The sequence below is a fragment of the Balaenoptera musculus genome, chromosome 15, assembly GCF_009873245.2.
Source record: "Balaenoptera musculus isolate JJ_BM4_2016_0621 chromosome 15, mBalMus1.pri.v3, whole genome shotgun sequence".
Taxonomy (NCBI): Eukaryota; Metazoa; Chordata; class Mammalia; order Artiodactyla; family Balaenopteridae; genus Balaenoptera; species Balaenoptera musculus.
Window position 1 is genome coordinate 77,800,505 of NC_045799.1, and position 25,421 is coordinate 77,825,925.

The following is a 25,421-nucleotide window of genomic DNA, read 5'->3' on the forward strand; positions in this document are numbered from 1 at the left end:
CACACCACATCTTCTTAAACCAATCATCTGTTGACAGACATTTGGGTCGTTTTCATGTCTGGGCTATTGTAAATAGTGCTGCTATGAACACTGGGGTGCATATATCTTTTCAAATTAGCGTTTTTGTTTTTTCTGGACATTTTCCCAGGAGTGGAGTGGAATTGCTGGATCATGTGGTAGTTCTACTTTTAGGTTTTTTTGTTTTTGTTTGTTTTTTGGGGGGGGGGGTTTGGGCTGCATTGCGTCTTCATTGCTGCGCATGGGCTTTCTCTAATTGTGGCAAGCTGGGGCTACTTTTCGTTGCGGTGCACAGGCTTCTCATTGCGGTGGCTTCTCTTGTTGCAGAGCATGGGCTTCTAGGCACACAAGCTTCAGTAGTTGTGGCGCATGGGCTCAGTAGTTGTGGCTTGCGGGCTCTAGAGCACAGGCTCAGTAGTTGTGGCACAAGGGCTCAGTTGCTCCACAGCATGTGGGGTCTTCCTGGACCAGGACTCAAACCCGTGTCCCCTGCATTGGCAGGCGGATTCCTAACCACTGCGCCACCAGGGAAGTCCCTACTTTTAGTTTTTTAAGGAACCTCCATACTGTTCCCCATAGTGGCTGCACCAATTTACATTCCTACCAACAGTGTACGAGGATTTCCTTTTTTCCACATCCTCTCCAGCGTTAATTATTTGTAGATATTTTGATGCTGGCCATTTTGACCGGGGTGAGATGATACCTTATTGTGGTTTTGATTGGCATTTCTTTAATAATTGGCTATGTTAAGCAGCTGTTCATGTGCCTGATGGCCATCTGTATGACTTCTTTGGAGAAACATCTATCTAGGTCTTCTCATTTTTTGATTGGGTTGTTTTTTGTTTTTTTTTTTTTTAATTGAGTTGTATGAGCTGTCTCTATATTTTAGCTATTAACACCGTCAGTCGCATCGTTTGCAAATATCTTCTCCCATTCCGTAGGCTTTTTGTTTTGTTGACGGTTTCCTTTGCTGTGCAAAAGCTTTCAAGTCTGATGAGGTCTCGTTTGTCCAACAGGGCATTTTCTGATGGGCATGGCTTCATGTCCTCTACTCTCCGGTCTCCTGGCACTTGTGCTGCCACCAGGCTACCAGAGCGATGGCAAGACTAAGCTACTCTCCAGCCCCGTGGGCCATCCTCGCCCCCACCAGCTACATCCCACCTGTTTGCCTCCCTGGCAAGACAGTGGACTCCTGGTTTGAGGAGGTGACCACGGTATCTGGATTTATCCTTCTAAATGTGACTGCTGAGCACGCACCTCAGTGTGGCCCCAAGTCTGAGAAAATACATCTTAGAAGGACTCCAAACACTGTCTCAGCTCAAGCGTAATCTGGCCGGCTGTTGCTCCAGGTTGAACAGCGAGGTTCGTGTGGAAGAAAGGCCGGGATTTCTTGATCGGTGCAATGTGAGTCTCTGGGGGTGGCTGGTAATGCGTCCTGGGAGAGAGAAGGGCAGGTATGGGGCTTTCGGGGGAGGGGATAAGTTCCTGGGGGTCAGTCCTGGGTTGGCGGGCGCTGGGACGATGGCTGTCTCACAGGGCCGGGCCTGTGCTGGGTGCTGCCCCCAAGGTCTGTCCGTACGTCACACCACACGAGGCAGCTGATCAGTTCTGATAAAAAGGAATGGCCCACGGGACAGTTTGAGTCACTGCTGTTGCTGGTCGGGAGGTGCTGGGGCCGGGCGTCACCCAGGAGAACAGTGTCGGTCTTCACAGACGCAGCCCGAGCTCTCGCTCCGGGCCTGGTTAGCTGGGCGCTCAGCCAGGCCGGCACCTGCTGGGCCCAGTCAGCACCGTTTCGACTGTGTGGTTCTCAGCATCCGACTGTCGCACAGAACGCAGCAAGCACCTGAGTGTTTGGGCACTTATTATGGGCAGCCGTCTATTCAAGGGACAAGCGTGGTCATGACAGGATTCCGAGCGTGTCAGGACTGACCTGACGAGAGTGGAGAGCCGCGTCTTCTATTAGCTGCTCGAAGGTTTTGCGCAGTGAGAGCCGTCCCTCCCGCACAGTCGTTATGTAATGGCAGCCTGCACGTCTGCCAGGGGCTCAGGGGACAGAAGGCGGAGACCCAAGTGCCTTGGAAGGGACTGTCCACTCTCCAAAACGGTGGTGGAGTCCCTGTGCCTTCTCAGGGCTCTGCACTGGCCCCAACATGTGTGAATGGACGGAGTCTGAGCGTGAGAAGAGCGATCACGTCGGAGGCGGCCCGTGGTCGCTTCACCCAGCGTGTCATCCACACACTCGATAACGCGAGGAGCCCAGAGCCTGAAGCACTGACCCTTCACAGGAACAAAATGAGAAATCGCAGCAGCTGAGCCAATGGTGTAGAAGGCCTCTGTGTTAAATGCTGGGACAGGCTGGGAACAACAGGACAAAAGCTGAGAAGGGACACGAGCACAGAGAACAGCCACGGGAAGGGCCTGGCAGATGCGCTCCAGCCGGGAACCCCTGTCGCCACAAAGGGCACAGACCCCACTGGGAGACACTGGGGTTTTGGGGGGTTTTTTAGATTTTTTTTTTATGTGGACCATTTTTAAAGTCTTCATTGACTTTGTTACAATGCTGCATGTGTTTTATGTTTTGGTTTTTTGGCCATGAGGCATGTGGGATCTTAGCTCCCCGACCAGGGATCGAACCTGCACCCCCTGCATTGGAAGGCGAAGTCTCAACCACTGGACTGCCAGGAAAGTCCCGACACTGGGTTTTAAGACAAATCCAAAGACGTCCCTTAATATACCCTGGGGGCTGTGTCCAAGGTGGAAGTAGTTACTGGATCTGAGTCATGGTTGCCACTTGAGGGAAGGAGGGGAGGCTAAAAACCATTCCCACCTTCGACGGAGACCCTCCATCACCACCATCCCCTACAGTCCCCGAACATCACTGGGGGACCCCGGCCTGCCCGTCGGGGACATCACCCTCCTCAAATCAGCATGTGCTTCAAGGCGTGGATCTCCCTGAGGGTGGATTACTGCCGTTCACCACTGGGGTGACATGGTCCTCGGCCCAACTAGAAGCTCCAGGAAGGAAAATGACAGATGGTTTTCAATTTCTGTTTCAAGTTTATGGAAAAACTTTGCTGTAATAAACATAAGAACTGGTCCCCCTACAGAGAAACGGAAGTGGTACGAGGCCAGGTGAGGGGTCCCAGGGCCGCTGCCCCAGACACTGCCTGCCCGGTTCGCGCTGCCTCAGGTCGCAGCGAGGATGTCGGGTCGGTGACGGCTCTGCTTTAAACCGCCGCCCCCGGCACCACCTGTCCCTCTCCGGCTTTTCCTCCACAGCCCATGCAACCACCTAATGCACTTTGCATTTTGCTTGATTGTCTGTTTTGTCTCCTCGAATGTGTCATGAGACCTGCTTACAGGGATTCTGTTTGCCACCACGTGACCCAGTGGGATCAACAGTACCCGACAAGTATGGGGTACAACAGTAGATGTTTGTTGAGTGAATGAATAAAAGATGGGGGATGTAGGCAAACCGTGAGAGCCTGCTTTGCAACATGACTGCCCAGTTGGTTTTATACTTCATCATTTTCTCCCAACTGCACTGCGGGAGCAGACTCTGGTCAGAAAACAGTTTTCAAGTGGGACTGTCTTCTAGAGTATTTTTCACTGGTTTCTAGTTGCCTCTTTACCAAAAGCCTTGTTTTTGAAAGCTAATCTCTAAATGATCAGGTTAAAATAAAAAGGCCTCTCCAGTTCTTAAAAACGAAAAAGCAGAAAATAGACTTTATTCCAAAAGAAAGAGATTTTTAAAAGACGTTTTTAAAGAAAAAGACAAGTTAACTACTAACGCAAATGTTTGTCACTGTTTCTGAATTTTCCTTCTCCGAGGCTAGTACTCCAGCCAAGCTTTCGCAGGATGTGTTCAGAGCCCTTGGCCCACAAGAATGTGGCCTCGCTCTTCCTCCCGAGGGGGCTTCTCAAGTCTTCCAAGCCAGGCAGTAAGAATGGTTACAAGGCTGCTGAGAGCCGTGGGCCCACAGGGTCCTGGGCTGGCGCCCACTGGCATTTCCAGGGAGAACCCCGGTGCGAGGGGTTTCGGCTGGTGTCCCAGCAGCAAGCAGGGACGGCTGAGCGGGCTAAGCTTTCCAAAGACCAGACGTGACACCAGAAGCTGCCGTGTGTTCCCCAGAAGGAGCCGAGGTGAGCAGATCATCCTCGCCCTGCCGGGGCCGCACACCCCTGGGGCTCGGCCGATAACGGCGGCATCTGTGCTGAGTGCAGCACGTCTCACCCTCGGCGGGGGGGGACCCCGTCCCGGCACCTCCAGTCACACCGCTCCGGGCCGCAGGGGAGCGCGGCACACCACACGGAGGGCCCCGACCCTCTCGGGCCCCATCCAGAGCCCCAGCGGCTGCCTCTGCTGCGCAGTCCAGGCGGTCCTGAGGCCAAGGCCTGGCTCGAGCGGGTCGGGCAGGAGGTTCAGATGAAGGACCTGGCCAGAGTCACCATGTGATCCACGCCACACGCCACATCCACAGGCTCCCCAGGCATCGTCACCTGAACAGACAAGACCCAGCACACCGTGAGGAGGGATGGCCTGGCGGTGGCCGAACAAGGGCCTGACCCTGGCTCTGCTCTGGGTAAGTGACCTAACCGCTCTGAGCCTCGGCTCCCTCACCTGGAAATGGGGTGCTTACGCCCACCCAGCAGGTCTGCTGGGAAGGGTAGATGCACCCACCGTGGGAAGGGCCATCCTGACTCCCCACCCAGACCAGGGCAACACCCCCCCGAGAGGCCGCTCTGGGCATACGCACGGACCCTGCATGCACCGTCCTGGGACGTGCACACCCCACAGAGGCCGTTCCCCATGTGTGACTCCCCAGAGGTCAACCTGCGCTCAAGCCAGCTGTTCAGTGACCCTTCCCAGGGGTCACCAGACAGCTCCCTGGAGCAGCTCCAGAAACCCTCCTGCCCTGCGCTGCCCTCAGGGTCCACTGTGGGAAGGAGGCCTCCCAGCCCAGTGTCTTCACCCGCTCTACCCGTCAGCTCCAGACCCAGGCAGGCTGCTCCCAGGTCCTGTGCACCCCGGAGGAGGGGTGTTTACTGCGTCTCAGAAGGTGCCAGAGGCCTGGCTGGCAGCCCTGCCGACACTGCCACCCACACTGCCACCACTTCTTCCCAGGCAGGCCCAGCCCTCCGGGTGGCGTGCACACAGCCTCGTGCGGGTGTGGAGGCTCCAGCCTGCGGGCCCGGAAGGTGACTCTCACTGTCCCACAGCTGGGCCGTGGAGACAGACCCCCCTCCCGCCAAACTCCATGGTGCCCACAACACAGGTGGGATCTCCAGGTGCACACAGCCACCCAGTTCTCCAGGAGAGGGGCACTTTGCTTTCTCCTCTTGTTGTATTATTATTATAAATGTTATTATTATTACTATTATTACTTTGAATAGGTGATAGCCACGTGGCTACGATAGAAAATGACATTCAGTAGAAAAGAAGAAAAGGTATTAAATACCTTTGGACGCCACCCTGTCATCATATGCCCTGCTCCCCACCTTCCCTCTGAACTGGAAACTACTTTTAACTGGTTTCTTGTCTTTCCAGAGATTCTAGACGCAGAAAGCTGGTGCGAGCGTAGTGTCTCCTCAGGGAGCAACTTCGAAGACGGCGCACCTGCACCTGCACCTCCCCCTCAGTCCCTGCCAGGACGCTGACGCTGCTCTTCTGACCGGACCCGAATCCTGCCGTCCCTCCCCAGTGGCAGCGCGCAGCGGGGCAGCGTGACAGCTGGAGAGGGATCTGTAACAGCCTGCGGAGTTTACTGAGCTTTGGAGGGAAAGGCCTCGTCCAGATGGCCTGCCCTAAAAGCCCAGAGGCAGCAACGTCAACCGTTCAGAGACAAGTCCATTAGGGTCTCCCGGCCACAAGGCAAACGGATGCTAGTAACCAAGTCGTGCTACTCACCCGTCCCTAAACAAACGCCTTCAGCAAAACCTGTTACAGAAATCACTGAACAAACATGCAGCGGTGCCCTCAGCTCATCGCAAAGGCCCAGAGCTGCAGAAAGCGTTCCAGGCTGGCCATAGAAGCAGAAGAAAACATGCTGCCTGGGCTGACCAGGCCAGGTGAGCTCCTAGCAACCTCCCCGGGCCACGAGAGCACCTTTATTGACCTTCCCCCAGGAAAGGGCCACTCTCCGTGCTGACCTGCGGCCGAGCTGTCACACTTAGGCACCTCTGTCCTTGTTCCCCAAGGGCTGTGACCATCAGAACCCAAAGCAGAGGGAGCCACCTCGCCTTGGCTGACTCGCCGGGGCGATGGTCGTGGCTGACGCCGGCCCCAGGAGCCTCCCTGGGGAGCAGCAGGTGGCTCCCAAGGCCCCAGCCCCCCCCCCCCCCGCCAACTGCCTCTCAGCGCAGCCTCTGAACTGAGTCCGAGAGAAGGCTGCCCTCAGCCACGTTTTATTTGTGGCCTCATCAGGGTTAAAAGGAGTTTCTATTCTAAACCAGTTTACACTCACATTGTTGCAAAGGCAAACAGTTCCAGAAAACGAACCATATTTGGCCTGAGTGACTCTGAAAAGTTTCAGCAGAATCAGTGTAGGAACAGCTCTCTGCACAAGGACAAGTTCCCAAGACACACACCCCCCAGGTGAAGGACAGAGGACGGCAGAGGAGGAGCGCTGGACCAGCTGTGATCCGGCCACCGGACTTGCCGTGTCCCCACTCAGCTGCACCCGAGATGCCCTGCCCGGCGCCCAGAAGCCAGGCCACACCCCGGAGGGGAGCCGCTCAGCCTGCGAGGAGGTCCAGCCCCTGCGGCGCGCCCTCCCCTGGGGCATCAGAATTGCCGGGGCCTGTGGCTCCTGAAGCAGCCAGGTAAGAAAGAGGCCCAGCAAGCAGAGGGTTCCCAGCTTGTGCTCCAACCCAAGCCCCACCAGAGAGGCGCACGGTGAGGGGGAAGCATAGTCTGCACTCAGAGCACCGAGTTCACGTCGCAGCCCACCCACTGCGCAGCCGGGAGACTGGGCCAGCGGCTTTGAATCCTGAAGTCAGTCAGTGTGCACGGGTGCAGGCTGGGGGGCAGCCCAACCTACACAGGCTGTTCTGAGGATAAGAGAGACGGTGCAAAGCACCGGCCCCCGGGACAGCTCCGGGCCCTGAGAATGGCGGTCATGTGTGATGGAAAGTGAGGGCATGGCCTGGGTGGGGGTAGGGCCGTTCGAAAGCTCTCCCCAGTGTCCTGTTCCCAGGCCCGCAGGGCTGCCATCGGGCAGAGGGTCCCCACCTCTGCCTCGCCCTCCCTCCACTGTGGGGACTCCAGGGGAGCCCAGCTCAGGCCCTCGCAGAGGAGGGGGACCATGGTGACATCTTAAAGTCAGAAATTCTGAGTCTCATTCTTGGCTCCGCCTTTTTTTAAAAATATATTTATTTATTTATTTATTTTTGGCTGCATCGGGTCTTTGTTGCTGTGCGCAGGCTTTTCTCTAGTTGTGGTGAGCGAGGGCTACTCTTCCTTGCGGTGTGCAGGCTTCTCATTGCAGTGGCTTCTCTTGTTGCGGAGCACGGGTTCTGGGCGCGTGGGTTTCAGTAGTTGTGGCACGTGAGCTCAGTAGTTGTGGCTCGTGGGCTCTAGAGCGCAGGCTCAGTAGTGGTGCACGGGCTCAGTAGTTGTGGCGCACGGGCTTAGTTGCTCCGCGGCATGTGGGATCTTCCCGGACCAGGGCTCAAACCCGTGTCCCCTGCATGGGCAGGCAGATTCTTAACCACTGAGCCACCAGGGAAGCCCTCCACGTCTTACTAGGTGTGTGACCTTAAAGGAATCACTGAACCTCCCTGAGCTCTGAGCATCAGTGTGGAGGAGGAAAACATCCTGGACAGCTTCCAGGAGGAGAGGTTTCAATCAGGTGACTCAGATGTCACTTCCTAGGCCTACGAATCATCAGAAAAGCCCAGGCTCTGTAAGTAAGTCTAAGAATAACTAGTTAATACCACTGTAGGAGCTACAAATGTGGCTTTACTCTTTTTTTTTCTTTCTTGGAATACTTTTTAAATGATGTAACATATCCCCTACTTAAGATTAATGAGAAAATAGTGTTTAAGGAATAAAAATCACCTGCAATTTTTTTTTTAAGTGAGACAGCAGAACAGACTGGAGAAAGGTCCAACTACCCAACAAGAGACTAACCTTTAAGGAATCCAACCTAGTTGATCGAAAACCTGGTTCCTGTCACCACCACTCTCCCAGAGCCCCAGCCTCGCATCTTGGAGCCGGCACGGACCTCAGCGCCATCCTCCCGACCAAAAGGTGACACATGGGTGAAGGAGCTCCACAGACACACAAGGGGAGACAATGGTGTGGGGCATGAAAGCAGCCGTCACGGGAACAGACCAGAGTGCCCTTTCCCTGATGGCATGGAGGCCGGGAACGACACTTCAGAGGGATGTTTAGCGCAGGGGTCCGGCTTGACCAACGGGGCATCCGCCCCAAGGCCTGCCACCCCACCACAGAGGCCAAGCCTGGCCCGGCCACTTGGACAACGAAAACGCTCTCAAACCTGATTTCACAGCTGATCTTCGCTCTAATTGGGAGGAAATGAAGGCAGGTGGGGAGCCCCTAGTCACAACGGTCATTCATTCAAAACCCACCTGCTTGGCCGTTTCCCCAGCTGCCCCTCAGAAGGAAGTCCCTTGCGGGGGTGGGGGGTGGGGGGTGTTAAAGAGAGGGCTGCGAGAAGCCCCCAAGAGAACGAGCAGGATTCTAACTGCTCCGTATTCCCTGAGCTGCCGGCCGAGGTCCACCCGCTTCCACGCCTTTCCTCACCCGGGCTGGGGTCCCCAGGGGACAAGCGGGTCAGCACCAGCCAGGCTGGGAACAACTCTGGGCCACAGTCATTTTTTTTCCAACAAGTTTAAAGTCTCCCTTTTGATGTGTTCTCTTAGAGAAAGCACTGGAGTCAGGGCCTGCCGAGCTCAGGGGAGCCAGCAGCCAAGGGGAGGGCTGAGAGAAAGAGCCCCTAAAATACCAAAGTAAGTGCCTCGAAACATTTTCTGTGGGTTTTTGACCGATAAATCCTTTCTTTTTCTTTCTTTTCTTTCCTCCTTTCTTTCTTTTCTTTCTTTCTTTCCTTTCCTTCTTTCTTTCCTTCTTTCTTCCCTCTCTCTCCCTCCCTCCCTCCTTCCTTTATGGCTGTGTTGGGTCTTCGTTGCTGCGCGTGACCTTTCTCTAGTTGCAGCAAGCGGGGGTTACTCTTCGTTGCGATGTGCAGGCTTCTCATTGTGGTGGCTTCCCTCATTGCGGAGCACGGGCTCTAGGCGCGTGGGCTCAGTAGTTGTGGCTCACGGGCTCTAGAGCACAGGCTCAGTAGTTGTGGCGCACGGGCTTAGTTGCTCCGCGGCATGCAGGATCTTCCCAGACCAGGTCTCGAACCCGTGTCCCCTGCACTGGCAGGCAGATTCTCAACCACTGCGCCACCAGGGAAGTCCCCCTTATTTTTTTTTTTAATTACACATTTCTTTTGCATTTTTACACATGTTTTTTTAAAAATGCTTTACACAACCTCAAAACACGTTAAAACCTAACTTTCGGGCTTCCCTGGTGGCACAGTGGTTGAGAATCTGCCTGCCAGTGCAGGGGACACGGGTTCGAGCCCTGGTCTGGGAAGATCCCACATGCCGTGGAGCAGCTGGGCCCGTGAGCCACAACTACTGAGCCTGCGCGTCTGGAGCCTGTGCTCTGCAACAAGAGAGGCTGCGATAGTGAGAGGCCCACGCACCGCAATGAAGAGTGGCCCCCGCTTGCTGCAACTAGAGAAAGCCCTCACACAGAAACGAAGAAGACCCAACACAGCCAAAAATAAACAAATAAATAAATTTAAAAAAAAAAAAAAAAACCTAACCTTCAAAGAAAACACTTAGGCACGTACACACACGCGAACACACGCAAGTGCACACACACAGGCGTGCACGCACACAAGCACCTGCTCCTCTACACAGAGGCTATCTCTGGAAGGGGACGATGAAACCAGAACCAGTGGCTGCCTCTGGGACAAGAGATGGGAGACTTATTTTTCATAATACATTTCGTACCACGTCCATATGTTCTGTATTCAAAAAAATAAATAGCCTTTTTTTTTTTTTGAAGAACTTAAAGAACTGACTTAGTAAACGACACTAAGATAAACTACAACTTAAGAAGGAACCCTCTTCCCCTTTAACTCTGAAATGAGCCTTTTGTGTAATTGCACCCTCCCCTCAGAAGAGCCTTCATGTTTCACTCTGAGGGCTGTGGTAAGGCACTCTGAACATTAAACATCCCGCTTTCTGTTAAATTCGCTGTAAAACATTCCTCTCCACGGGCCGCTGTAAACAGCTCCCAGCACGTCCACTTCTTCATCTCAACCCTCTCCCTCTCGGAGCCCCGAGGCACCGGCCTGCAGCTCACTGCTCCCTGAGGCACCCGTGTGCCCGAGGCCAGCCTCCGAGGAGGCTTCCTACAGGCACCACGGGGCTGGAAGCCCAGGCCCGGTGCTGGCCGGTCTGCTGCGTCAGGTGAGTCTGCCCTGCGGGCACGCCGCCCTCACGCCCACCCGGCCCAGCCTTACCCTCCACGGGAAGTACTGGTCTTCCAGGCGACCGATTCCCAGGCACCCTCGGACGTTCTTGCCCCACACAAAGAGCTCTCCTCTGTCTGCAAATAAAGAAAAACGGCTTGGTTGGGGCTTGAGGCCAAGAGCAAGTCTCCAAGAGGAGGAAGGGTCATGAGAATAGGCTTTCTAGAACCAGGTACAAAAAGATCAAAGTTAAACTTCAGTTTCTCCCAGGCATTAATGCTTTCTTCTAAGGGGACAAGTATACAGTACCATCCCCATACCAAAAACACGTCCCGGCCCAGATTCATGCTGGGTCCCTCTCACGGGAGATGAACACATGCCTGGAGGTGGGCCCAGGGGCTCCTGCACACGGCCCGCTCTGTGCGGCCCTTACACACACACCCTCACCGCCCAGTTATGTCCAACCGAACCCTGCCCTCCACAACTCCTGAAATCTCAGCATCCTCAAATCCTGGTCACGCCCTGACAGAGTGAGAAGTAGGACAATTTGTCATGTCTTGTCTGGGTCTCCACGTCTCAGGAGCATTTGGTCAAGTGACACACGGTGACAGGGCGCCTGTCTGGGCCGAGTCTACATCTGTGTGCTGGGAGCTGGGACAGCCCGGGGACTGACACGCATGTTCCTGTCCTCGCGGGGCTGGAGCTAGTTGAAGAGCGAAAATTAAACAAATTATTAAACCACCCAATGCATGTTTTCAAATTGTAAACAGTGCCATGAAGGAAAAGGACAGGCAGGGTGCTGTCGGGGCAGGCCAGGAGACTGAATCCACACTGGGGCTCTGGGAACGCCGGCTCCAGGATGGACCCTCAGACCGGGCAGGGCCCTCAGCGCAGACTTCCGTCCACACCAGCCTGGGGCACCCTCAGCACAGAGCCCCCATTTCCCAGCCCCCTCTGGCAGAAGGCTCTGGTCATGGGAAGAAGAAGGGAAGACATGGAGGAGCCGGGACTGAAACAACCGGCTGATTAAATACGGGACCTTCCGCGACGCGCTGGCAGAGCCCTCTGGTCTCGCTGCCGTCCTTGGTCTTCCACCTCACAGGTGTGTTTAACAGAACAATTCAGTCTGGCCCCCAGCACGTCAGCAGACCGCAGGGCAAACCAGAGGAGCCCAGGCTCTGAGGCGCCCTCTACCGAGGAACAGTCACTGGCACTGGAGGGCGGCTGTTGGGTCTTGGGGGAAACCTAGGTAGGATTTCATTTCAGTGTGACCCCAAATGGCCTCATGGCACGACAGCAGACAAAGCAATCTACCCTAGTCAAAGGCTTCGTACGGGTTTCCAAGTACGTGTACTTTGCACATAGTTTAAGCCTTAAACACTGGGGAAATAGGTTACTGTTACCTCCAGAATTCGCCCACACTGACTCTATCTGCTACATCAAAATAGCTTTAAAACGCCAATGTGACACACGCATTTGCAGATGAAGGTGGCTGACCCAGCGAGGGGGGCGTGAGGGGTCCTCCACGCCGGTCACCACTGCTGCCACCCAGCGCCTCAGCGCACAGACAACACTCCACGCACCGCCACAGCGGCCCACGCTGCAGCCGCCGCTGCTCAAGCCCCAAACCCTGAAACGCAGTGACTGAACAGTAGCGAGGACTCCGCAACAGACGGTGCTCGTCTGGAGCAGTCCTCACGTTAGCACGAGGCCAGGGAACCCAAACCGACTGTCCCGGCCCAGATGTTTCTAAAGGAAACAACAGCTTGCCGTGAGACAAGATGGTCTTTAAATTGCAAGGAAAAACTGAATTTACTTGAGAATCACAAAATGAAATTTAGTTCCTTCTTACTATTCAAGTCAACTCACGAGGAGCAAATTGAACCGACAGCCGCAGTGGTGGGATGAGAGCTGTAATCGAGAAGCGCAGACACGCGGGAGGTCTGCAGAGTAACTTTGTATGTCATGGCTTGGTAATTGGGCAACCCTCTGAGAAAACCTCCATTTCAGCCCCCCTTCGATCACTCCCCCCAGCACTGTGGAGAAACCAGGCACATCTACCCCCTCAAAACCACAGGACAGTCTTACAAATGTGCCTCTTGCCGCCCCACGCTCCTGGCTCGGATGAGGGTCGGGCTTGGCCAGGGACCGGGATGAAGCCCCCCACATTCACTTCCTGCTCACCCACCGCGGACGTACCAAACCTCCGCGGGTCTCCCCCAGCAGCCCAGCCCACTCGAGGGTCCCCTCTCCCACCACCAACTGCATCCGCTTGAGAAAAGTCACTGCAACGCCAGCCTAACCACAAACCAAATGAACTGAAAACAAACCTCCCGGGTGAAAAGGAGACACACATTAGACCACCTCAAGCCAAACAACTTCTGGATTGGCTGCTCTCTTTAAATATCCACACAAGGGCGCCACTCCGCTGGATGGATGGAAACTGAGAGCGGCCCAGGGTTTGGGGCTGAACCTGAGAGGGTGAAGCTCGGTAAGGCCTTGGGGCCACACGCGCTTGGTCACTTACTGGTGAGGGCGGCGAAGTGGTTGAGTCCACAGCGAATGCGGGAAACCTGGACTCCTGGGTTGAACTCCGTCAAGCCAAAGAGAGTGGGTGGAATCATTTCTGGAAGGGCAGTTTCCATGAGGTTTGGTCCTTTCCCAAGAATTCCATAGCCCCAGACGAAAACATGTCCTTCTCCTGGATTACAGTAAAAACAACGGTCAGGAAGTCAAACCAAGTGCAGCCCTCCCTCGCTAGAAATCTGAACCACACCACCAAGATGCATTATATCCACATGGACTTTTTTTTTTCCCCTCTTCTTGCTTGGCAAGAACATGTTGACATTTAAAATAACGTTTCTTTTCTCCTCTTTCAAATTCTTGCTTGTGGAGTATGTCTAGCCAGCTAACCAATCTCACAACACAAACGTCCTACATCTTGAGTGTGCTGGACGGGTTCACTCCATAAATCAGCCACAAACCCCACGTGAACACAGGAGAGCCTTAGAGGGGCAGCTTTTCCTAACAGCTCTACGTCTCACACGGATCAGAAGACCAAGCCAAGTACACACACAACTTCTGGCCAGATTCTAAAATTCGTAATGATCTTCAGGTCATAAAAAGTTTACTACTCATCAGTGGTGCCAGACGTTTAATCCCAGGGGCTTGGCTCCCAGTACCTGAACCCTAAGGCTCTTCTCCTGTGTGCCCGTGGCTCTTGGTACGGCCTCTCTGGAGAAGGCAGGCCTGGGGGCTTTGGCCCAGGCGTAGGGAGAGGGCGCAGTAGTGCATCCGCCACTCCAGAGGTTTGGATAGTTACTCAGCTCTACGCTGGCTGTTCGTCGACCTATAAGTCACGGCTGTTATCCTTCTGTCAAGAATGTCACCCTCACCCTCTATTAACTGAACTAAACTAACTAGATCTTCCCACAACCGTGCTCCCCGCACTGAAAACCACAGCCTGAATCCAGTGGACACCAACTCTTCCTCACCCAACCCACCCACAGCTTCGCAACCAACTGCCTGCAAGAGGGTCTCACCGTTTAATGCAGCACAGCCTGTCCCCCCACTCGCAGCCTGCTTCACCCGCCCGACTCCTGAGAAGGGCAAGCACCGGGGGACGTTCACCTGATCAAAGGAAGGGTCCACACTGTTAGGAAGACAAACCAGCGAGAACTTGGAAATACTGTTTCACGTACCGAGTAGATAAGCCCCAGTTCATTCATTCCCTCCCCATGTATCTCCTGAACGTCGTACACATGCTAAGCTTCTTCTGGGTGCTGGGAAGATGACAGGCAGCAGGAGAAGCAGTCCCGCTCTCAGACTGTAGTCCAATGGGGGAGGCAGATGTCAGCCAAAACTAACACAGGATGGATCTGTGCTGAATGCAACGAAGGAGAGCACAGGGGTCCCTGGCGTGAGTGTCAGGGAACCTGATCTGGTGTGCGGGGAGGAGCAATCAGGAGTAAGCGGGCCAGGGGAGAAGAGAAGGAAATCCCAAGGCAGCGAGATGGACGTGCAAAGGGAGCAAGGTGAGTGTGGCACGTTCAGGAGCTTAAACAAGGTCAGAGTGGCTGAAGCAGGGGGACAAGGGGGAGTATTTGTAAGAGGCCGGTGGGGAGAAGGGAAAGCAAATCACGCAGGGTGCTGTTGATCATGGTTAGGATTTGGTCTCTATCCTAAGCACAACAACGAGGCAGTAAGGGTTCCAAGTGGGAGAGGGACGTGATTTCTAGAGGGGAATGTGAGTGGACATGGGTAACAAGGGAGAAGGGCCAGGATGTCAGGATAAGCATGAATTCACTCCGGGATGTACTGAACTTGCAGTGCCTAGAGACGGCCAAGTGGCACTTCTGCTCAGAGTGACAGATGGGAGGGTCAGGGGTTGGTAGAACGAAGTGTGGCCAACTTAGCTGTCCAGCAGGATTTGGTCTTGGCACCCCTACTGAGGAATAACTTTGCAAGACAGATTTTAAGTGCTTCCGTGACAGCCATGAATCTTTTCAGAGTCACTTGCAAATGGAGACAGCTGGAGGGTAACAGTCCCTAAGATGACTCCAAAGGAACAAAGGGGCTTACTGACCCGAGACGGCGCGAGGCCGCTGGCCTGGCCTGGCGTCTGCTGCCTGGCTCTCACAGCTTCTCTACCCAACTGGGCTCTGGCACAGGCCCTCGGCAAAGGCTGAGAAACGCTCCAGCAAAGAGCCATTGCAAACGCACCACTGTTGTCACCGACAGGATGAGGCTCGGACCACGTAAAGATCATGGATGCGGTGGGCTGCTTCCGAAACAAATGACCCGTCTGTGCTAGTCACACCACGGATAATCTGCGCCCTTGTGTGTGGGGGTTAGGCCTAGTGCCTTGCTTCTAAAGAACAGAATTCCAGCACACGTGAGCGGAAGGCACTGCCAAGATGAACTTACAAAGCCCTGGCTTCCGTCTCACTGACGCGCTCTCTCGCCCTCTCACTGGCTCACTCGGCTGAAGCCACGCTGTGAACCGCGACTTGGAGAAGCCTGCATGGCAAGGAGCCCGGGAAGGCTTGGACGGCCACTGTGAGCTGGCCAAGCGCCAGCGAGGACCTGGGGCCCCAGGGCCAACAGTCCACGAGGACCTACACCCTGCTGCCAACCACCGGAACGGGCCCGGAGGCAGGGCCTTCCCAAGGTGAACCCCAAGGTGACACCAGCCTTTGAGAGACTCAGAGCCAGAGACCCAGCTAAGCCACCCCTAGGTTCCTGACCCACAGAAACGGTGAGACAATAAATGTGTGTTGTTTTAAGCCGCTCCGTGGTGGGGTCCTTTGTCATGCAGCACAGATAATGACGACATGACCCTGGCTCTGCCCTCACAGGAAGGCCGTGGGAGACACTGATCTCAGGCCTTGCTATCCAGAAGCCCAGTCCCTCTTCTAAACATTTTATTTGCTGTTTATCTTATGGAAACAATGAATCATTTCAACGACCACGTTTTCGTCTCCGTTTTGGCTACTAGAGAGCTCACAGCCAAAGCTGCAGCCACTTCTAGCTACTGTGTCAGACCACAGAGAATGAATTTTTTCATCCAATTAGCTATCTTTATCCGTCTATGCATATCTCTTTATCTATTAATATATATTTAAAACCCTTCTGTATGTTGTCAGAAGTTTGATGATATTAAGTCCTTATCACTTAGAGATACATGCTGATTTATGGATATGATGTCTTAGGATTTGCTTCAAAATAATGCAGGACAGAGAAGCAGATGGAATTACAGATGCAACGAGATTGGCCATTAGGTGTATGGGGCTTTTTGGAGAGCAGGGTGGGGAGGGTGAATGAAAATGTTCTGGAATTAGTGGGGACAGTTGCACAACCTTGAGAATATACTAAAAACCACTAAGTCACACAATTTAAAACAGTAAATTACCTATTTTTTTGAACGGGCCATTAATTGGTAATTGTTGAACATGGATGATGGATACAGAGATTAATTATGCAGTGAGGTCTACTTTTTGCTTACATTTGGAATTTTCCTTAATAAAACGTTTAAAACCCTACTGTTACTGTACTGACGGTGTGACAGGGAGAGGCCACCAGCAGGACTGCCAATGCCCTACTGCATGATCTAGGGGCCGCACAGGTGTCTTCATCAAGGTGCACACCTCAGATCTGTATATTCGGGGGTACACACACTAGATGGCAACAAGAGGCCGACTGTGACATCACAGGACCTTATGTAAACAGCCTCACATCCCTTTCAGAACAAGACAGGGCACACAGCCATACCTAAACTACTGCTCTAAACCAGGACTATCTCATCGAAGTATTGATAATGATGGCTTTTGCATCTAAGCTTTCTTTCCAGGCTCCAATGAGATCGCCAAGAACTCGGCCCCTTGAAGAGGCAGCCGTAGCACAGGTGAGGCCTACACGGCACCCTACACATCACCCCTTCGTGAAGGATCCCTTCTAAATATCCTTAACACTCTACTTCCAAACCCCCAGCCCCGGCTGCAGAGGACCTCGTGGGGTCGTACCTGTGTGGAGTCCGTGACCGAGGCCAGCTGCAGGTACTCGGAGTTCCCCCACCCGAAGAGGCTGCCATCGACCGACACAGCCAGGCAGCAGTCCCCGCAGGTGGCCACCTGGACCACGTTCACTCCGGCAAGGTCTCCAGCCAGCTTGGTGGGCGCGCTGGTGATATCGTAGTGACCCAGACCTGGAACAATGGAAAACTGTGTTACTTACTTTTAATTGTTTATTCTTTTAACAAACACTTGCATTGACCTACTATGTGTCAAACACAGTTTTAAGCACTTTGCAAACATCAACTCAAAATCCTAATCTGTTACTCTACATGCTGTACAACTTCCTTCTCCATGTTCTCTCAGAAGAGGGAAAAACATCATAGTAATTGTTTACTTTTAAAACCCTTGATGGGACTTCCCTGGTGTTCCAGTGGTTAAGACTCTGCGCTCCCAATGAAGGGGGCCGGGGTTCGATCCCTGGTCAGGGAACTAAGATCCCACATGCCACAACTAAAAGATCCCGCGTGCAGCAACGAAGATCCCTCGTGCCGCAACTAAGACCTGGCACAGCCTAAATAAATAAATAAATAGAATTTCAATAAATAAACAAACAAATAAATAAATAAAACCCTTGATATTTTCTAAGTCTGATTCAAGTTAGATACCTTTTCAGGATGAAACACCAACACACAATGAACCTATCAGGCCTTGTATATTACATACAGGCACACCTCGTTCTACTGCACTTCACAGATACTGCATTTTTTTTTACAAATTGAAGGTTTGTGGCAACCCTGTATTGTCAAATGATGATTGGCACTTGGGGGGCAGTATTTTTTAATTAAGATACGTACATTTTTTAGACACAATGCTATTGCACACTTAATAGACTACAGTGTAGTGTAAACATAACTTCCATATGCACTGGGAAACCAAAGTTACAACAAGCAATTCCTAATGCACTGCTGGGCTTGCTAGAACATAAAAGAAATCTCTAAGAGCCCATCCCACCTCAGCCCCCGCCCCACACCATCCCCCAACTACAACAAATCAAAACTGGCAAACTGGTGTGGTACACAGTGACCAGAGGAAAAGACGGGGCTTGCCAGGAGGACAAATGTCACCATCAGCACTGCAATGGAGAGTACCCCTGGGCAGCGGACCAAGGTAGAACCCTGAACCACAGACGCGTGCTTGCACCAGGCTTTCTCAAAGGGGCCCAAAGCAGTGTCAGACTGGCAGCACCCCTCGGCAACAGGCAAAACCCTGTTATTATGTACTCCATATATAATAAAAAAGATTTTTAAAAAGTAATTCAAAATGTTGAAGGGTTATGAAAGAAATAGGATGCTGAGATAGAAACTGCTTTAGACAGAATGGTCGGGGGAGCCTTCATTGAAGAGACAACCTGAAGCTGAGGCCTACAGGATGAAAAGGAGAGCATAAAAGAGCATTCTAGGCTACGGGAACAGCATGTGCAAAGGCACAGTGGCAGCACAGAGGAGGACAGGCTCCAGAACGGGCTGCAGGGGGCTCGTGGGGCTGGACTCAGCGCCTGGCAAGCAAGGGCAGTGAGGCCATGTGACAGTGGAGCTTCTGGAATGGCACCAGGAAACTGTTAACCACAGTTATCTCCAGCGAGTGGGACTTTCACTTTTCACCATATTCCTTGGTCTACGCTGTCAAAATGTATCAACAATTTCATTCTTTTCATAAAAAGCTGATTTTTAAAAGTTACCCACACCAAGATTTTAAAAAATAAAAAGAAGCTTCCACTTTATAGATAAAAAAATGCACATTTTAAAAACTGGCATTGTAATTAAATTAGGACACTTAAATTGACAATACTACTAGAGAGGTTATGATTAAATTGATACTTCTATACATTGCTGATGGCAATATAAACTAGTAAAACTTTTGGGAAGCAATTTAACAACACATTCTGAAAATAAAAATATTCGAATCCTTTCACCCACTCCTGGGAATTTATCTAGGGCAACAATCCAAATGAAAGAAAAAGCTAGATGTCTGTACATGACAAATGTCGTATCTCCAATAGCTACTGCACCCCCCAAAAAGTATGCCTCCTGACAACAGGGTAATGAATAATCACCTGATAAAATGATTAATTCACCTTATGGTACATTAGTTTGATGCTGTACGATACAAATATTAAAAACTGCAACTGAAAATTATACCAACATGGAAAAATGTTTCATGTAAATTTAATGATAAAACAAGGATAAAAAATCACACCTCTGCTATGATTACAATAAAAGATGTTCACATATGAGCAAGGACTTGGGAGAAAACACGAGTCAAGGAACAAAGATGATGTGATGAGGTAGCAGGATTATAGAGGATTTACACAAGATTTAAATCTTAAATTTAAGGTCCTCCCTTCAGACAAATATCAAACACAGAAAAATAAAATATACAAGGATGATAAAGCTTATCCCTCATTCCTCCCTCCCTTAATCACATTCTTCTCAAATGAGTTAAAATCGAGCTCCCTTTAGGTGGCATTTGTCTCTTAAAAGACTCAGACTTGTTGCGGGACTCTCCAATCCTCTATCCAATCCGGGGAGCCAGGGGTGAGGGGGATGGGAGGGGACACAAGAGAACAGCGTTCCCAGGAAGTGACAGGAGAGGGTAGAGTCGGATGAAGGCAGCTGCACCATCCCACAGGGAGGGGGGCGGGGGTGGAAGGGACGCTACCTGTTTGCCCATCCGCACCCCATCCACAAGAATACACTTCTCCTTTATCCGTCAGGAACAGACTGTGGTCCTGACCGCAGGCGACCTATCACACAAACAGAGGTGAGGTTGGTGAGAAGGAATCCTTGGAAGCCGGTGTCCTGGTCCAAGTGCCCAAAGCCGGGCACCACTCCCCACCGCTCCTGAGTGCCAAGGGGGCTGGGCCGGTAGGCTGTCCTGCTCTGCTCCACATCTGACTCTTTCTCATTCCAGCGCAGCCCAGCTTGTGTCTCCTACTCCCCTGAAACTGCTCTTGCTAAAAAAAAGAACAGTGCCAGGTGTCCTAAGGAGCAAAGCCGAGAGCTCCTCCACCCGATGCCACCTGAGGAACCGCTCCCTCCTCCATAAGCCTCTCCCCACCCCCCAACAGTGTCCCATCTTTGTCACTAGCTCAGTCTCCACTTCGGACCCTTCAGGGCTGGAATCCTCCGCTGAGGTCTGCCCTCTGCCCTCCTAGCTCTGCACACTTCCTGGGAGATGGCACCCACCCCCACGGCTTCTGCTGCCACCGCCACGCGGTCATCTCCAGTCTCAACCACTCTGCTGAGTCCCAGACCTACTGTGCTAACTGCCTAATGAAAAGCACCATTTAGCAAACATTCCTTACGCCAGGCACTGCGCTAAGTCAAAGACCAAGGCCACCCAGTAAGAAACCGAATCTCAGAGAAGTTTGGTAACTTGCCCCAAGTCACCCAGTTAACATGTGGACAAGCAGGGACTTGAACTCGCATCAAGGTGGCTCTGAAGCCTGGGCAAGATGCACACTGCACTCCACTGCCACCCTGAAAACAAATCCCCTCGCCACCTCCCCCTCACCTCCCCTGCTCCGGGACTCTGCCATCCGGGCCAAGGACATCAGCACCACCCATCTGCCTGTGGAGTCACACTTGGCTCCTTCTAGCTCCCTCCCTGCCCATCGAATCAAGCCTCGAATCTGGTCAATTCTCCTTATGTCTCCTCACCTGTCCCTTCTCCCCACAGCGTCCCACCTGGACTTCACCTCCTCCCTCAACTTTATTCCATGGCCAAAGTTATCTTCTCAAACAGATTGTGACTTGGCTGTCACTCGCCCTGCTTAGAACCTTTGGCAGCCCCTGACCACCAAGAGGACGCAGTCTAAACTCCTTAATGAGGTGAACAAGACCGCGCATCGTCCCCTCTCAACCCGTCTTCCAGCCGGTTCCACCCCGCCCCACCGCAGGCAGGCACACCACACTCCAGCCACGCTGCATGCTCTCGGCACCATCAAGCCTTCAGGCGGCTCCTTCTGCCATAACACCTTTCCTACCACCCACCCCGGTCCAGCTGGTCAGCTCCTCGGTTACCTCCTCCGTGACGCTGTCTCTCCTCCCACTCCACGCCTGGTAGACGTACCTGTTCTCCTTCTGGTGCTTTCGGTAGACACTCATTTACATATTTAAGCATTTAAGTATCTACCATATGCCAGGCACTGTACCCAAGCATGGGTACAAGATAAAGCAGCCTGGAACACACACAGTCCTCATATACTCTGAGACAGCTAGTTTTTATAACCTGCCTCTCCCACTAGAGTGTTACCCGCCCTCCCCAATTTTTACTAAACTTTGTATCCCCACAAGCTAGCGTAAATCCTGGCCTATAGTAGGCAGGCAATATTTACTACAATAATTTATTAATTCAGAAAATCCCCCTAACAATTTGCCATCACCTCACCCAACTTTCACCCTTTCAAAATCACCCCCCGGGGCGGGACCAGTGGTTCTCAGCCCACGTCTCTTACCTGGACCACCTGTCCATCGAAGTCCTGCATCCTATGGACTTTGTGACTTTCGCTACAGCCAGGAGCAATTTGGGGAGAACCAAAAGATATGGTCATGATAAGCACTGTGCGATTCTGGCCCCTCCCGTCACCCCAACTAGCAGCCTCCCCACACACATAGCAACGCTAGGGAAACTCTCAAGGTCAAATATAAGGAAGAGGTAGGTCTGGGCATGAAAGTAAAATGAAACAAAATCCTTTGGTGATTTTAATACGCTGCAGATTTCTGACTGGTGTTTAGACCTACCAGCGTAATGTGAGGAACTAGAGGGAAATTTTTTTAAAGACTAGAGGAATTTTTAAGTTAATCAATTTGGTGAAAATAACAAACAAAATCAAAGAAGTTCCACGCATCACAGTCAACGCTCACACGCCCTCCCTACCACCTGCACCGGAAAGATACTCTCCACAGCCTTCCAGTAAGTTCTCACTGCTCCTCTCCAGCATGAGGAACCTCGAGTTTTACTGCTCTGTGGGTCTATCACATCGTAATCACTCAGGGGGTGTTTAATGCTTGACACAATTTGGGGAAGGGGTAGTCCTTTCGGGAACTCACCTGTAAACTTCATTTTCGACCACTTTTCTTCCACACTGCCCGTAAGAATTGTTCCCCATGCTGAAGACTAAAGGATAACACCGCCAGTTAAATGCTCTGCAGGTTCACGGAGTCCTCAAATGTCAGGACTGGAGGGGGTCTCAGAAGTGGTCCTAGCCCGACCACTCACCCTAGCTGCCCCTTGGCTTCCTTCTCCAACATTCCCAGCCTCTGCAGGCACCCCCGCAGGTGTGCTGGGGTCCAGACTGCCCGCGAAGGCCTGGGCCACTGTTGCCGTGCCTTCCATCTCCCCTCCCGGGCCCTGGTTGCGCTTCTCAGGAATTCCACAGTGTGAGGCGAGCACACTCCGTGAAAGGCCTCAGCAGCCCCCATTCCCTGTACTTGTCACTGGGCTGCCCCCAATGCCAAGCCCCCTCTTTAAAGAGTTCCTAACACCACCTTCGCCTTTTCCTACAAAGCACACTTAGCCAAAAAAAATGAAATTTGAAAACGTTAGTCAAGCTGACCTTCCCCTGGAAACAACTGCTCTTCTGGAGAGCGCCGGGGTGAGCCAGGAGCCTGGACCGTGGAAGCCCCCCACCTGGAAGCAGTGTCAGCAAACAGGCTGCTTTCAGTACAAGGGAAAAAGCCGTCTACACACATGGTCAGCTTGGTGGCTCCATGGCTAAGGAGCAGGGGGCCAAAGTAAGGCTGCTTGCTGTGCGCCATCACACTTATAAATACCTGAGGTTTTCCAAGAACCACAGAGGGCAGAGAACACGGAAGAGTTAGCAAGGGCTGCCCAACACAGCTCTCCTGAAACCATCCTACCGACTTGCTTGGGAAATGCCAACAGCTTCACTAACTAGATGTGGCTCAACTGAACAAGCCAATTCAGGCCCAACAGCAGGAAAGCGGTCCCCACTCTCCCATCACCTCCTTCGCTGTCTGTCAGAACGAGAGAGTGGGCTCTGCCGCAGGAGACTTGCAGCACCTGCGTCTCCTGAGGTCTGTCCAGTGGCAGTGGGACGGGCGAGGGCTCCAAAACATACTCATATCCCCTCGCTGAAACGAAAAGGACAAGGTGCACATACATTACACTGCCTGAGAGAGTACATTAGTGGCAGAGCTAAGACGAGAACTCCAGCCCCACTCCCAGCCCTTGGCCTCCATCACATGTTGGGTTATTGAAAAGCACACTTATTAAAGAAATCCCTTCCCACGTCATTTAACACCTTCTGGATTTTTTTTTTCACACCCCCTGCAGTGGAAGGACGGAGTCGCAACCACTGGACCACCAGGAAAGTGCCACCTTCTGGATTTTTATGGAAAGGAAAAGTATTTTCTTCCTGCAATACCCACTAGAATTTCTAGTAAAGTGAAGAACAGCATATACAGTATGATACCACTTAGATTAAAAGGAAGTAAAAAGAATACATAGATGCATGTGCTTGCATATACATAAAATCTCTCTAGAAGGATATTCTGGAAACTGTTGACACAGGTTGTCTTCAGGGAGAAAAACTGTGTGGCTGGGAGGACAGAGGTGGAAAGCAGACTTTTCTCCATATATTCAACTGCGTCTTTAGGATTCTGAGGTATGCAAGTATGTTATCTATTCAAAAAAGAAAATTTTAATATTTAAATAAGCAAGAAAGGGAGAAAGTGTTTTAGAAGGCACTGTAAAGAGGAACATTATTGCTCTTCATAATCCTACTGAAGAAGCCAGAATGGTCTATATAGGGAATTCCTATGGTAGGTTTTAAACGATGAGCTTCGGAATATTTATAATGGAGGCTGGAGTTAACAAGAAGAACTGCAAACACACTGGCTCTCAACCCACTCCCCACTAATGACCCCTCTCTTTTCCCCTATGAACCTCCTGTTTAAAAACATTTTGTCCTGGAGACTTCCCTGGCGTTCCAGTGGTTAAGACTCCGTGCTTCCACCGCAGGGGGCGCAGGTTCGACCCCTGGTTGGGGAACTAAGATTCCTCATGCCACATGGCGCAGCCAAAAAATTTAAAAATTAAAAAAATGAAAACATTTTGTCTACCAAATATATGGCCTTATTATTATGCTTGCCTGTTAGTATTTTTAGTGACTGATATAATTTTCAAACAGAGCTTTTGATCAGCATGGAATAACAAATTTATCACAATAAGATGATGTAATTCTAAGCAAAACCAAAGACGCTGGACAATGCTGTTAGTGTATACAGACTTATTAGCTGCAAAAATATAGTACTTTAAAATACTAAAACCTTACATCTCCTATTACTATCTTCACTGACCCCCTAAGGGCCTGGGAAGCAGTAAATACATAAATTTAAAGGGAATCTGAAGTGTTACAGCTCCTTTTTAAAATAAATAAATAAGTAAATAAATGGAATCTGGCTCCACATCCAACTACCAATTGACAGGAAATACAGACGACAGAGGATCATGTTAAACAGCACCACAGGGATGCATTCAGCAAACTCCAGACTGGAAACTTCTACAGGATAATCAACATGATTTCTTCAATAAATAAATATCAAGCAGAAAAAGACTGACACAAACTCAAAAGTCTTTTAAAAGTCTTATCAACCAATTGCAATGTCCAGACCTTATCTGGACCTTGATTCAAATAAATTTTTTAAAATAAAATAAAAACCTAATGACATTCATGAGACAACTAGCAATTTAAACACTGGAGGGGAGTTCCCTGGTAGTCTAGTGGTTAGGATTTGGCACTTTCACTGCTGTAGCCCAGGTTCAATCCCTGGTTGGGTAACTGAGATCCTGCAAGCCGCGCAGCACAGCCAAAAAGAGAAAAAAGTTAAAAAGAAAAGAAAAGAAAAGAAACACTGGATATCTGATATTAAAAGATTATATTGGGACTTCCCTGGGGGCACAGTGGTTAAGAATCAGCCTGCCAATGCAGGGGACACGGGTTCAAGCCCTGGTCCAGGAAGATCCCACATGCTGCAGAGCAACTAAGCCCGTGCACCACAACTACTGAGCCCACGCGCCTAGGGCCCGTGCTCCGCAACAAGAGAAGCCACCACAATGAGAAGCCCTCACACCGCAACGAAGAGTAGCCCCCACCCGCCACAAACAGAGAAAGCCCGTGCGCAGCAACAAAGACCCAACACAGCCAAAAATAAATAAATAAATAAATTTATATAAAAAAAGAAAAAAATGGTCCACATAAAAAAAAACTTTAAAAAAAAATAAAAAGATTATTTTGTTATTTTTAGGTGTGATAATGATGTCGTTTATTTTTTTTAATAGTCCTTAATTTTTTTAGATATGTACTGAA

The 25,421-nt window shown here is 51.5% G+C and overlaps 1 protein-coding gene and 1 long non-coding RNA gene across 4 annotated transcripts in view; one reads left to right on the plus strand and one right to left on the minus strand.

The window, feature by feature from the left end:
• Positions 1-25,421, minus strand: part of RCC1L (RCC1 like) — a 45,986-nt gene that overhangs the window by 8,018 nt on the left and 12,547 nt on the right. Inside the window, exons 3-11 of one of the 3 annotated variants that reach the window (XM_036826110.1) lie at positions 23,056-23,184; positions 22,141-22,207; positions 21,546-21,597; positions 19,748-19,832; positions 17,039-17,220; positions 14,060-14,147; positions 13,045-13,218; positions 10,569-10,654; positions 3,721-4,521 (exon numbers count right to left, since the gene is read on the minus strand). In XM_036826110.1, coding sequence (XP_036682005.1) covers positions 4,444-4,521; positions 10,569-10,654; positions 13,045-13,218; positions 14,060-14,147; positions 17,039-17,220; positions 19,748-19,832; positions 21,546-21,597; positions 22,141-22,207; positions 23,056-23,184 — 941 coding nt within the window. In that variant the 3' untranslated portion in view covers positions 3,721-4,443. Of the gene's footprint in view, positions 1-3,720; positions 4,522-7,665; positions 7,707-10,568; positions 10,655-13,044; positions 13,219-14,059; positions 14,148-17,038; positions 17,221-19,747; positions 19,833-21,545; positions 21,598-22,140; positions 22,208-23,055; positions 23,185-25,421 lie in introns of those variants that run through there. The other 2 variants (XM_036826113.1, XM_036826111.1) reach the window with 2 other exon arrangements.
• On the plus strand, positions 4,483-8,991 carry LOC118881319. The gene is made up of 4 exons (XR_005016500.1): positions 4,483-4,604; positions 5,570-6,843; positions 8,100-8,570; positions 8,908-8,991. It is a non-coding gene; the product is annotated as an uncharacterized LOC118881319 (long non-coding RNA).